At 36.5% G+C, this 14,215-nt stretch overlaps 1 protein-coding gene across 5 annotated transcripts in view; it reads right to left on the bottom strand.

Moving 5' to 3' along the window:
• Positions 1-4,564: 4,564 nt before the first annotated feature.
• Positions 4,565-14,215, bottom strand: part of LOC115629179 (cAMP-specific 3',5'-cyclic phosphodiesterase) — an 87,360-nt gene continuing 77,709 nt past the window's right edge. For all 5 annotated transcript variants that reach the window (XM_030525560.1, XM_030525556.1, XM_030525557.1 and 2 more), the window contains 6 exons: positions 11,530-11,852; positions 10,249-10,513; positions 10,052-10,166; positions 9,811-9,973; positions 9,355-9,723; positions 4,565-8,211 (listed from right to left, as the gene is read on the bottom strand). In XM_030525560.1, the coding sequence (XP_030381420.1) occupies positions 8,023-8,211; positions 9,355-9,723; positions 9,811-9,973; positions 10,052-10,166; positions 10,249-10,513; positions 11,530-11,852 (1,424 nt within the window). In that variant the 3' untranslated portion in view covers positions 4,565-8,022. The remainder of the gene's footprint in view (positions 8,212-9,354; positions 9,724-9,810; positions 9,974-10,051; positions 10,167-10,248; positions 10,514-11,529; positions 11,853-14,215) is intronic.

Below are 14,215 nucleotides of genomic sequence, written 5' to 3'. Positions count from 1 at the left end.
CGAGCTATACCAGGTTCTTTCTAAAAATTGAACAAGAACGGAATGCTGCAGTCGAATTTTAAATATGGTAAAAAATCCTACGAAGAGACATACATACGAGTTTACTTAGGTTTCAATAGGAGTTTACTAAGGTGTCCCGACTTTGAAACACTCTGTACCTAATTGTGGAATAAAAAAAAGGAAATTACAAAAATTAAAAAGTTTTTTATCGATTTTACTTTGATTAAAACTCACGTAAAGGGTGCATACACAGCTGGTCAGTGAAATAGGTATGGGCACATTTTTTAAAAAGCTTACCTTTCATATATGTAGTTTTTTTTTTTTTTTCAAAAATTAGATTAGTTTTCAAAGTAAACATACTTCAGCGACACAACAAATAATAAACGGCTTTATCAACTGTAAAAAAAACCTTAGTGTTTAGTTAATTCATAAAATATAAATGTTTTCGACTGGGCAGAATAATAGGCGTGTAAAAAATATTGAAATTTTGTCATTTATGGCCCTGTATTGTACTGAATTGTTCCTCTGGTTATACCCTGTACCCGTAGGCTAAAAAGGGTATATTAGGTTTGTGCAAAGTATGTAACATGCAGAATCTCCGACCCCATAAAGTATATATATTCTGAATCAGCATGACGAGAGAAATCGATCTAGACAGAATTTCGTCAATACCGTCCACATTTCAAAAGTTACATTAACCAAACTTTGAACACATAATTTATACATAATAAAAATCTACTTTTGTTTAAAATTTCATCTAAATCGGTTAGTTCTAAGAAAAATTATTAGTACAGGGTATTTCACTGTCGGGCTTGCTCGACTGTAGCGTTCTCTCTTGTTTAGAAAAACAAAAGAGTTTGTGTATAACAAGAACGAAATGCTAGAGTGGAGCATTGCCCGCTTTCGTACTACATTAAATTAGCTTTATATTGATCCAACAAAATATATACACCTATGTACCTACCCTAACTGTATGTGCAGTCTTTCTTCGGAAAATGTTGTCCTGTTAGTGCGCTCCCTTGAAGCCGGAAGTGCCTATTGGTTTAAGCGTAAGTTGAAAATCTCTAATAATAGGGATTGCATTGTAATGAAACCATCATTGTTTTTATTTTCATTTATTTATTTTTATTAATTTCCTTCTTTATTTTTTCCACTGCTCTCTTCTGTTGCATGTTTTCTTCGCATTCGCTTACCATATATAAATGTATATATGTATATAATTATTATATTTTACGTTTACTTTTATGGGTTCGAATTGTACCAAACTGAATGACTGAATGAAATTTTTGTTTGCTCTCATCGAAAAAATTGCATTAAACATTACTTGCATGCATATTAGGTAAATTGTTATCATAATTGTTACTCTTACGATTAGTTCACATAAGTACATAGCTACATATACATATATACATAGACTACACATATATGTATATGCATGGACAATGGGATAGAGTGAGACAGAGAGACAGAGGGTGGGAGTGGGATGTGGGAAGTGGGAGTGAGAGTGAGAGTGAGAGGAATGGAGATACGGATAGAGAGTGAGCGAAAAACTATAAATTTATGCTCGTATGTATGTATGTACGTGTATGTAGTATTTAATTTTTATCTCCCTAACTGGAATCTTTAGCCCCTACTGATGAATCGATGGAGTAGTTGATTTTATTAAGTTCTGCAATTTCTCCTCTCTTATATATTGAATTTAGATATCATCATTGTACGGTTTAATTCGTAAAGTTTTCTGATCTCACCTTCATATCCTTACTGTTCGATTTAGTCGCTTTCGTCGCACAGTTCGTAGTCCGTCGTCCGTCGTCCCTCCCAGATGGTTCTGTGTAGGTGTGTGATTCTTCTTTTGCTTTTGTATAAATTTCCACATAAAAAAAATGTAACGCCAGCGCTACAAATCTTCCTTTATAAGTATATAATGTACACATAATGTATTTATATGCTGATTAACTCTCTTAGCTATGCTTGTTTTGAAGCTACCTTTTTACTAACAACCGTCGCCTGCGCACATTTTATGGTTCTCCTTATGTATTTTATTTATTTTAATTTACTTTCACTTCTTCTTCTTCCCTTTGTTCTTCGGTCATCCTTCCGTTCTTTTGTGTGTATGTATGTACGAGTAGTATGTAAGTATGTATGTATGTATATCTTGCATACGAATTATTTTTTGGTGTTTTACATTTCTTTGTGGTACAAAACTTGCCTCTCTTGTATATTATTTCATTTGATGCATTCATGTATGTATGTATATGTATATTTTTTTTTCATATTTATTGTTACTATTTTTGTATACATACATAATTAATACGATTTACGTTTATATATATATATATTGTTTTTTCCTCTTAAATATTCACGTTTTATTAAAAAAAAAAAATACACCCTCATTTACGGCTACCATCACAACAAATAAGATTTATTGTGCAAATGGAGCATGTTCATTTTTTCTTTTCTTTTCTTTTAACTTTAATTTGTGAATTTGGCCAACTTTCGCACTGACCTAGAGCTATAATATAATTTATGTTTTTTTTTGTTTTTGTTGTTTTTATTACAAGATATAGTTTACCAGCAAAAAAAAAAAAGAATACTACTTACTATATGCATATGTGTTCATATTCATATTTGTATATACACTGATATATTTGCACGTTAGGACGGGCAAAAAAAAAAACAAAAAAAACAACAAACTTGTGCCTCTCTTGGCCATGAAGCTACAATTCAGTCCAATTTGGCAAGATTCTGAGTCGCTTCAAAGCTATGTAGAGATGGTGGGCTCGGGCGGTTCCCCTTGTTATTGCTGCCCAATGGGGCCTCCACTTCGAATTCATTCCAAGTGCACTCCACTATATAAATAGATTTCTGTTTAAAGCGCTCCAACTTGTTTTTAGTGCTCGGTGATTTTTGAAACTCTCCCTAACACGGACGCGGACGCGGACACGGACACGGACACTTGGTCGTATCCGTAAGAATATCTGTTACTCTTCTCATATATGTATATGTATATACTGGCGATAAAAGGGCGCAGCTAATAATAAAACAACACGGAATAGCAAGAACGGAGACTGTTACAGGCTCCAGTTTCTTCAATGCTAAGTATTTGATAATACTACAAGTATTCTAAGAACCGAATGCGATGCACTCTGTATATAAGGTGTCGCTGCATAGTATTCAGGCACTCCATGCCTAACGGAAGCGAAGATTCTGATTTGGTTAAAAGCATACACAACCAAATAGAAAAGTCGATAAAGTATGTTAAGAATTATAATTTAATTGATTATGCACTTATGTACAGATAAATATATAAAGCAGAGATCTCTATGAATCAAAAAAAAGAAGATCTCTGAAACAAATAAATAATAAGAGAATATTGAGCAAAAAGTATTCGAAGCTTTTTGAAAAGGAGAATAGCTAGCTATTCCCTATTAGAACAATCTTGCTCGGCTCGTTTCTTTGATGGAGCATGATTAATAAAATGCCTTGAATAAGGATCACTAACCGATTTGACAGCGGATGAATAACTGAAAACTATCTATTGAAGAAGAGGAAAACATCTCAAAACAGGTAAAGGAACAATTTAGTTGTAACGTGTCGATTCCGTGATATGTTTTCGCATTAGTTAATTAGTTACGCCCTTTCTTCGTGCCACTAACTTGAACACTCATTTGTCATTCAAATTACATACTTGTATTTTGTGCTGCACCCCTGAATACTCTATAGTCAAGTGGGAGGATTGGAAGATGTATGGAGCGTGTGGGGCTGACTTTTTGCTGGCTAGGCTGGCAACTAACATGTACATATGTATGTATGTATGTACTTGCACGGTACATAGTATAGTACATAGTACATAGCATGTGTGTAGCTTTGTTTCTATTTGCTGCTGTTGCTGTTGCTGTTGCTGACTTTTAAAATTTACTTTACATATGTACTTTACGTTACTTTACACATCACTAACATGAATTTTAGCTTGTAAGTAGTTTAGTTAAAGTTGTAGTAGTAACCAATTATATTATGTATGTATATAAGTACGTAGTATTACTTATGTATGTAATTAGCTGCACTAAGCACATACCCATAGCCCATATATATACTTGTATGTATGTATATATGTATGTATGGGTGTATGTAAATATACATATATGTATATGTATATTAAATATATCATATATAGTACGTCTGTGTATATTAGTAAGTAAACATTATATTATTATGTAAAATTAGCTGCATTTTTGAGTAGAGAAAAGGGTATTTTGTTGCTGTTTCTGTTTCTGTTTTTGTTGCCGTTTCTATTGCTATTGCCGCCGTATCCGTATTCCTTTCGCTTTCGCTTTCGCTTTTGCTTTTGCTTTTCTTTTACTTGTGTATGGCTTGCATTTGTTTGTTTGTTTGTATATTTATTTCACTCAAATTTGTTGTTTAAGTTACTTCGCGTTGGCCAAATGCCCGCCTTGGACTTAGCCCTCTCATCGAAGAAACTTACAAATGTATGTACACATGTACTCGTATGTATATAGAATATATTTAGTGTTTAATAATTTCGCTTAGTTTTTGTTTTGTTTTGTTCCTTTTATTTTTATTGAAATTTAAAAGTAAATCTGAAGCGCACATTTACAATGCGGTGGCTTTATTTTAATAATATTTTCTTTTTCGCTTTGCTGCTTAAATAACTATAAAGTATGTTGGTTGTAGTTGATTTTATTTTTATTGATGCAACAATACGTGTATGGGAACACGTCCCATCGCCACATGCATAACTAGAAATTTGAATGCAAGTTTTTCATTTGGTTTTTCGCTTTTTTTCTTCTTTTGCTGAGGGCGTTTATAACATTTTCTCATTCATTTTTATACTCGTATGTCTCTAACAATAATTTATGAATTTTCCATTTCGCATCTGTAAACACACACATACGAGTATGTATACACATTACAGTAGTATTAATACGAGTACGAGTATATGCATATTCACAGTTGCTTTAGTAGTGCATAATAATTTTAATGATATTTTTAGACCATCAAGGTTCATGTCATCATGTATGTATGTATATAGTATGTATATATAGTATATATATAAGTAGATATATGTATATATATCTAAAAAAAAAACAAGTTTTCGCGGATCCTGCCCGCTCGGAAACACAAAAAATTTCTGTTTTACATATCTTTTGTGAGTTTGTGTGTGTGTGTGTGTTAAATATAAACAAAAACAATATTAATAAATAATTAATAACAATAAAGGTAATAAATTATGCACTTTATAATTGGTCAGCCACAAGTACGCCGCCTAAAAGTGGCATATATGTATACAAGTATAGTATGTTATATGGCCAAAGGTTTTTGGTTTTTCTTGTAATTTATTTATCATTATTTGTATATTACTATTATTATTTGCGCCATTAATAAAAATTGCTTGTGCTTGTAATTTGCTTGCCTTTCCATCCTTTTTTGTTTAATAAATGTTTTGCTTTTTTTTTTGTTTTTTGTTTTGTTTATAAAGCAGTAAATTGGAGTCTTACTTCTGTTAAGTTTAATCCGAAAAAACAACATTTAAACTTATTTCACATGCTTTTCCTCAACTACTATTTAGTGTTGATTGCACACATACTTACACACATACTATACATATGTATGTATGTACACGAATACACAACAATTGTACACAAGCTACTCGTACTTGGCATACTCGTGGTTTCTCGTGAAATGGTGGTCGTGTGTGTTGATTAGGCTTCCTGAAGCCTTCACAAATTTTTGATAGTTGAAGAGCCTCTGTGAGAAGCCCGAATGTCCTCGGTATCTAGCAGGATCATATACTGCACTGTTGTTGATTAGAACTCGAATTGGGGGAAGCTCGTGAGTGCAAGCTATTAGTGGAGCTATTGGAGCTCAAAAAATTGCATCGAAGTTGAATTGAATTTTGGAATCGACCTACAATTGATTCATTGATTAATTCACTTGTATTTATTTATTCATTTTTTGTTTGTGTACGTGTGTGTGTGTGTGTGTGTGTGTGTGTGTGTGTGTGCGCGCGCGCTTTGGTGGGCCGTTTAATGCGTATGCCTCAGTTAGGTAGAGTAGATAGCTCGCTTGTAGATACATATATAGGTAGGTATACTTGTATGTGTGTATGTATGTGTGCACGATTGTGTATATATATATACGAATATGCGAAGACAGCGTTTCACTTGTAATGGCTCAAAGGAGCTTTCTATTTTTGGAAGTTATAAGCGCGAAGATATCCACAGAGACTTCTTCTAACAAATATAAAAACAGTGTGTGTGTGTGTGTGTATGTGTATTGGAGGTGTTGCAAAACGATAAAAGAAAACAAGGTGAAACGATTTTAGCTGAAATGACCATAACCATGATTTCAGTCAAATAAAAGTAATTGTTTTGCTTTTGTTATGGGTTCACGTTGCTTTTGTTTTACCTTCTGCTATTCCCTTTTAAATTCGAGTCCAACATTTAAATTATGTACAAATAATATATGTGTGTATATGTATGTATGTGTTATTATATATAATATAATTTTACTATACAACTACAGTCTATTGACAACGTTACGGGCTGTACATTCATTTTTGTTTATGTTTTTTTGCATTTTTCCAGCTTTGCATTCGCAACAAAATGTTAAACAATTTCGAATAAATTCAAAGCAAATCATCAATTAACATTTAGTTTATTCTGACTTGATTTTTCGTGATGTTGACCATATCTTGTGTGTGTTTGCTTAGGCATTGCAGTCATACAGAAAAAAAAAAAAAAAACAATGATACATCGGAAACAGAAACGAAAACATTCTCATTTTCATGTTGCTTTTCATTTGTTTCGGTTTTGGTTTTGGTTTCGGTTTCGGTTTCGTGATTTGGGCGCGCTTTTGGCCGTTTTCAATGCTCGTACTCCTAACGGTGATTTCAAATTTTTCGCAATTCATTGGATGCTTTATCGAGATGTATCAATGCTTAACCCTAAATTGCTGTACTTTGTAATTACTTAGCTCGTATTCTATTTTTGTCATTTGTCGAAATAAATAAATGTTCAAAAGTAACAACAATAATTATCGTTATCATGTTATTACAATTATTATCATCATCATCATCCTCATCATCATCATGATCATCATTAGTTAAAAGTTATTGATGTGTACATTTTAGCATGCAAACATACATACTTATTTGATAAATGTCTGTCTAAGAAATTGAAAGTAAAGGTTTGCGCTTTTCAAGCAAATTAAAATTACAAGTTGTTTCTAATTGTTTGATTTGTTGTTGCCGTTGTTGTTGTTGTTGTTGTTGCTTAGAAAATTCCTTTCCTGGCTGGTCTTTGTTTGTCAATTGATGTAAAACAGCGAGCAATCGAAATCGAAATCAAACAGATAGTAATATTTTTCGATATTTAAAATTAAACAAAGAATCTAAAATCAATTTAAAAGCTAAGCATTGCTTAAATGATTAAAACTAACAAAATGTACAACTCCTTGCACATCCAACAAAAGTGTCTGTTCTTCTTCTTCTTCTTCTTGTTGACTCAGTAGAGTAAGCTGTGCTTTTTGTCTTGTCTTGGATTCTAATTTCGGTTCGGTTTCGGTTTTTGGTTTTTGGTATTTGTTTTGTGTTTTGTGTTCTTGTTTTTGTTTTTGTTTCTGTCTACATGCTTCTAGCTTTTTAAAATAAAGCTTTTTGTATGTTAATGATTTAATGCTGTTGCCTAGCTCAACTTTGTTTGTTTTTCTTGTTACATGTTTTTTGTTATTTTTTGTTTTTTTGTTTTTGTTTCCACTGTATTCAACACATCCTTTTAAGTAAATTTATAATTTTTTTCTTTTTTTTTTGCTTTTTCACTGTTCATTATAAGTTAAACGGTACTTTTCTATTGCTGTTTGGTTTTACGATTTAACATTTCTGTTTTTGTTTTTTCTTTTTTGTTTTCTTTTGTTTTGTTTCTTTTTAAATTGTAGTCACTAACGTATTAGGAAAAAGTTATGCGCCTTTTCCGTCAATTTGCGATAAATTCCCACGACTCTCCGTCACATTCCAGCGTGTGGCGTCTGATTTTGACTCCCTGACGGCTTGACGCCGCCCCCACCACCGCCACCTCCCCCACTGTTGCCGGTGGTGGCCGTAGTGCCTGTGGAACTGGGCTCGCATCTACTATCGCTCTCGTCGCACTCCTCCAGTTCGGCTAAATTCTCTTGATCGGACTCTTCCAATGTGACCTGTGGATGCATATGGAGGAAGGGTGGTTAGCACATTAGCAACAAGCTGTTACAGCATTGAAACAAAATCTGGAAAGCGTGGATGGCTTTTAGAATTGGGCACGAACCCGCCGTAATGGAAATGTGAAAAACTCTGGGATAGGACGGATTGCTAACGAGAAATCCGAGCATGTTCGGAATCACAAACATGATATACTTGTAGGTATCTGTAAGTACACTGCTCGCAAAGTTTTAAGAACTACTTGTATGTTCCGAGTGTGTTCTTACTCTCTGTGAACAAAATACATACTATATTATTCTCATAGGCTGTTATTTTCCAAGAAGAAGAAGTAGGAGTTCGGAAAAGCATATTTACTGCAATCTGCATATATTCACGATATATAGTACTTATGTGTGTTCCTGTTTCCACGGAAAAATCACAAACATGATATAGGTATCTGCAAGTACACTGCTCGCAAAGTTCTAAGAACTATGCATGTTCCGAGCTCCGGCACACAACAGAGTTTCTGGATAGTTCGCCATAAGTGATTCGCCAACTAATCTACAGAGTGGAAGGCCTAGTGCCGATTTATTTTGGTTTTAAATCAGTAAAACAATAGAATGTACAAATATCGATATTCACAGTTTCAGTAATAACCAACCGTCAAGCCAGTTAGATTATAAAATAGGTTCTACCACCTAGTATCAGTGTACAGCATTTGTTACATATGCTGTGTGTCCTTACTCTCTGTGGACAAAATACATATTACAAGTATTATCATAGGCTATTATTTTCCAAGAAGAAGAACTAGGAGTTCGGGAAAGCATACAGCAATATACATATGTATGGGTGTTCGATATCGATATGGCATTCTCTTAAGAGAGAAGAGAAGAATCAGGTGGCTTTGATGAATACCAGGGTTCGTTAAATGCGAGCACGACCCATTCGGACCCACGAAAAATGCTGCCGTGGGTAGCCGTGGGTCGCTGCTGAAGCCCACGCTACCCTCACCCTGATGAATACAAAGGCATGCAATGTATACTATACACATATAAGAGTTTATACACAATTATTTATAAGTACAAGTAGTATGTCCATATGGGAGAAGGGAGTAAAACGAACACACAACTTTTCAGCTTGCCTGGCTTAACACCATCACTTACCTGAAAGCGTATTTTTTCATCTGCTGGCAAATCATCGGCCGCCGATGGTGGCGGCGATGGCGGTATCATGCTCTGATAGTAGTCTCTATTCTCTTCAAGTGTATCAAGTATATCCTGGGCATCCGGATGCACCAAGTCGGCCCAGGTCTCCCACAGGGGATGCACGATATAGTCTATGAAACCCACCTGGGATTTCTCAATTGTCGCATTATGGCGATCGCACATGGGACTGATATCCATGCCCGACTCGCGCTCCTTGTCGCCCTGCAGGAAGAACTCCTCCATGAGCAGCGCCACCCAGCGTTTGTAGAGTGGCAGCGGTTTGGTGGGATTGCTGAGATCAGCGCAATGCACCAAATTCTCAAGCACCTACGGCAGTATTTGCACAGAAAGAGGGAGACAGAGCTGGTGAATGGAAGATGTGTGTGTGTGAGAGAGAGCGAGAGAGGTAGTCACCTGTATGCGGTCGGTGTAGTTGTCAAGCAGTAGAACGCCAGATCCCGCGACCTTCTTGGTTTCCACCATTGTCTTCAGATCGGCCAGCAGACTCATGTGCTTGGACATATCCGTCGAGAGCACAATATCAATAACCATTTTTCTCAGTGTTTGGCGTTGTTTCCTATGACAGGGAGAGCGAAAAATGTCAGATTCTGATTTGGACAGCAACCCCTTTGCTGACTCTTTTCTGCATACTCACTTTTGCATATTACAGAATATATCACATCCTTGATTTTGCAATAATTTAAAGGCAACAGCTAAATGATGATTTTCCAAAACAGATTCGTCATTGTACATTAATGCTAGTTCGGAACCTGTGGTGACAAACGGGAGAGAGAGCAATGCAAAGAGATAGTGATTATTATTATTAATGTTGCTCAGGCGGCATGAACTCACTTGAATTAACCAAGAACTGATTGGTTAAGCCAGGATGATCAACATCGTGTATACAAGCGGCGAACAGTGCACCGCCCACCTCCAGCGGCGTGAAAACACCCTCCAGTGCCGGTGTATTGAGCAGGACATTGGTGCTCTGTGTCACGTCAGCTGCATGCAGCGAATTGTGAAACGGATTGTCTTTGACGTAGTGGTCCTCCAGAGTAGTCATAAAGTTTAGAAAAGTTTTCGGTGGTATCATAAGACTGGTCAGCAATTCTCTACTCTGTAAGTTCATAAAACAGTTCCAATTAGGCATTCTGTGCGTTCTTGGTCTCGCTTAAGTGCAGGATGCAATAATACTTTGTGATTATTCCAAACCAGTGGTATGATTTATACACTAACATGCCCTTTCAGTTTTTCGATGTATTTTTAAAGCGCACCCTAGTTCGACTCGAACGCAAATATACTTACAAACAATTACTAATAATTGCATAAATACATTACAAGTATTAGTGTCGTTTCACTTTTTTTACTTACTATACATAAGAAGGTAGACATCTATCTCTCAACGTCATTGAGTAATTGTGTAAGATGATTGTATGATGATGTATCTGCTATTTGAAACAACTTCAATTCAAAAATCGAACTCTTGTTATACTAATACTAAGCTAATCGAACAATAATCATTTATGTAATGGTGCTAGTATAGCTTTTGAACAGATTTGAACGAAATTCGAAGCAAATCGTAGACATACAAGTAGTTTTGACAAGCCCTCACGGCACCTCACATTTGCGCTCAGCTCTATTGTCGAGCGTCGTACTTTGGTCGGTACACTCCATTGTCCTCTAACTCGTGATTTATAATTTTTATACTCTGTACATGAAATGTACAAGTTCAAATTTGAGTCGAAAATTCCAGGAATTACGCGAGTTACGGAATATCACTAATTGCGGGGAAGAGAGAGGGGAGGGGCGAGGAAGGAATATTGTGAAATACACAATTTCTGCGTATTCATATAAGGGATCTTGGACTGAAGCAAATGCAGAAACTAAAGCCTTTACATTTTTTTTTATTCGATTTTCGGTTCGCGATTCGAACCCACTTAAGGGTGAATGCGTGCATTTCTACATCGGGATTAACGTGGATGCCACGCTTGCTTATTCTATGTTATGTTCTTGTACTTCCTGAGGTCCTTTCGCTCCCATCAAAAGAACATACATATATCTCTCTTCCTTCTCCTCTAAATTCTCACTAAGCTTATACCCTTTGGGCACAGGACATGACATGAGTGTACTTGCCTGAAATATGGTGTATGCCACACAGGTAAGTGGACGATTGCAGCTGAGATCGCCAATCTTGAATATCTCAATGCCCCAAGTGTCCAGTTCGCCGAGCAAGGTGCCCAGCTCGTTCTCGCGGGGCGTCTCGACCCCAAAGGTGGGCAGCCGTTCGCCGGTGAAGCTATTGGTGTGCGATAATGGCCTTTTCACGCCACTAATCTGTGACATGGGCGGTCCGCGTGGAGAGCGGCAGCGTGGATATTGGACGCTCGGTGTATTTACGGTATGTTCTGGATTCTCATCCACGCGCAGCGAGGGTAAGTCGAACTCCTGTTGTTTGTCTGTGAACGAGAAAGGCAGGGAAATCGAAGGAAATTTCAATTAAAATCGAGTCAAAAATGAACAAAATGAGAACGTATGTACGAGCATGTACATACATACATACATATGTACATAGACAATAATTTAAAATCTGTGTACGCACGCTTTTTAAATAAAATATGCCGTCTCATATTTATTGGCTACGTGCCTTCAGGCACTGCCACTCGCACACAGACATTCAATTATTCGCATACGAGTATTCCTTATTGTATATTTACGTACGTATGTATGTACGCGTGTGTGTGTGTGCGTGTGTGACTTCAAAGCTCTGGCTTGTTGCTTGAACAGGCATAAATATTTACAGCAAGGAAGACTGGATGGCGTGCGAGGGGCATTGGAAATTCGTTGCCTACTTTTGGGGACTCCCCTTTGGCACCCAACGAAAACGTAAACGTACTTAAGCTTTTTCCTAAATGAATAGGCCTCGCATAAGCTAGATGTAAGATACTCGAGTAAATACAAGTACATACTATTACATACGCATGGGCTTAGACAAATGTATAGTTAATAAATCAACAAGCTATATTTCCATGAAATGCAAATACGAGAACAAAGGGATACATATGTATGTATATTATTTATTTACTTATCTAAGATATTGTAATTAGTCCTAAACTGCAGAGTTATTTTAAAGGCTATATACAAATATATATATATATATATATATATATATATATATATATATATATATATATATATATATATATATATATATATATATATATATATATATATACGAGTATACAAATATAGTGTTGCAGCTTCTGATATCAAGATTTAAGGTGCGATGCAGGTAGTTCTTATCAACTTTTGCAAATGCATTTTCTTGAAAATTCCAATTTCACGGAACGGACGAAGAGAAATAATTGCGGTATCCCAAGATTATTTTCATCTTCGTTTAAAACGGCATTGGACGGAATGCTCGCTCATAGGAGCTGAAAAAACGTCCCCTGGACTGCAATCCAGAAGAGATAGTGTACCAACAATAGACGAAGTAGCAGTGGAAATCGTTGGAGAAGAATTCTCGGCAAAAGTTGCCAGGCATTCCTCGATCAACTCTGGCTGGCGAAATAAAAGAATGTCAAACATCATCTAACAAGTGGAAAAGATAACGTCAGGTGCCCCGACTTTTCATTGCTCTGTACCCATGGTTATGCGTGTCTGTGTGTGAGCTGCAGGCAGAGATTATATTTACGGCTAAAACTTCCTTTCAATTTGAACTATCATGCGTTCAGACAATCACTAACTGGAGATAATTTGTGGACAACATTTCCTGTCTCTAGTTCCTATAGTCTGCTCAAAACTATACTAAATTGTGGGGTCTGCCACGCCTCCTTCTGCCCTTTACATTTTCCTTTTGCACAAACCTTATATGTATACTCTTGTGCCTTTTAGGTAGAGAGTATAAAAGCAAACAAATGGTACGGTTGGTCGGAATGGCCTTCATGTTGTCGGCACAAGCCTTTTGGCTTCTTTACTTGTATTTCAGAACAATATTGAAAACACCACGTTATACAGGAAATGTTTGCCTTTTCTGCTTTCTTTTATGATGTCCTTCGAATATTGAATTCTGTAAACATTTGTGGAACAAACAATTCACACTCTTTTTTCTGTAGCCCAAATAAATTGATATTTTGGAGAATTCCACTTCTTTTGATTTCGCTCATAAGTTAGCGAACTCTTTCGGTAATCACAAAGTTCGACTGGCCAACATGTTTGTCTTCATTTTAGTCACGACTATTTTCCAACCACGTATCCCACTCTTGAACTCCGCCACGTGATAAACAAGCACCGCCTCTGGTTTGGCTCATCACTGGAAACGTTTTGGATAATACCTTGCCAAGTTTAAAACAATTCTTAATATTGGCTCTATGCGCAATCCTTTCTTTCGCACCGATGACAAAAATACAGTGTTACTTGGTACGCGATAGCTCCGATAAAGTGGAGTGTCAGGAAATTTGAAATGGAAGTCGGAAGGGGATTGGAAAGGTATTCCAACCAACCAGCTACATGCAGGTGGCCCTACCGGAAAATTCCCAGAATTCCAAAAGCCAAACTTTAAATAAAGGCTATAAAACATTTAATTGAAAAATAAATCCTTTAGCGTAATTTTTTTGGGGCTGAGCAGAAGCTGGGAGAGCACGAGCTCGAGGTCCTGTGCCGCCTCTATTTGCCTGCAATGCCATCAATGGTGCCACAAATTGGCTTTGCTTGCCACAGCCGAGGCCGCAGCCGCAGCCGCTGCCGATATCTGCTTCTGTGTGCCTAACCAGCTGAGAGCAGTGAAGCGGTGTTGGCGTTGGCGTTGGCTGCGGCTTGTGTC

The sequence above is a fragment of the Scaptodrosophila lebanonensis genome, unplaced genomic scaffold (genome assembly GCF_003285725.1).
Source record: "Scaptodrosophila lebanonensis strain 11010-0011.00,11010-0021.00 unplaced genomic scaffold, SlebRS2 tig00000136-arrow-arrow-pilon, whole genome shotgun sequence".
NCBI lineage: Eukaryota > Metazoa > Arthropoda > Insecta > Diptera > Drosophilidae > Scaptodrosophila > Scaptodrosophila lebanonensis.
This window is presented reverse-complemented; position numbering and strand designations above follow the sequence as displayed.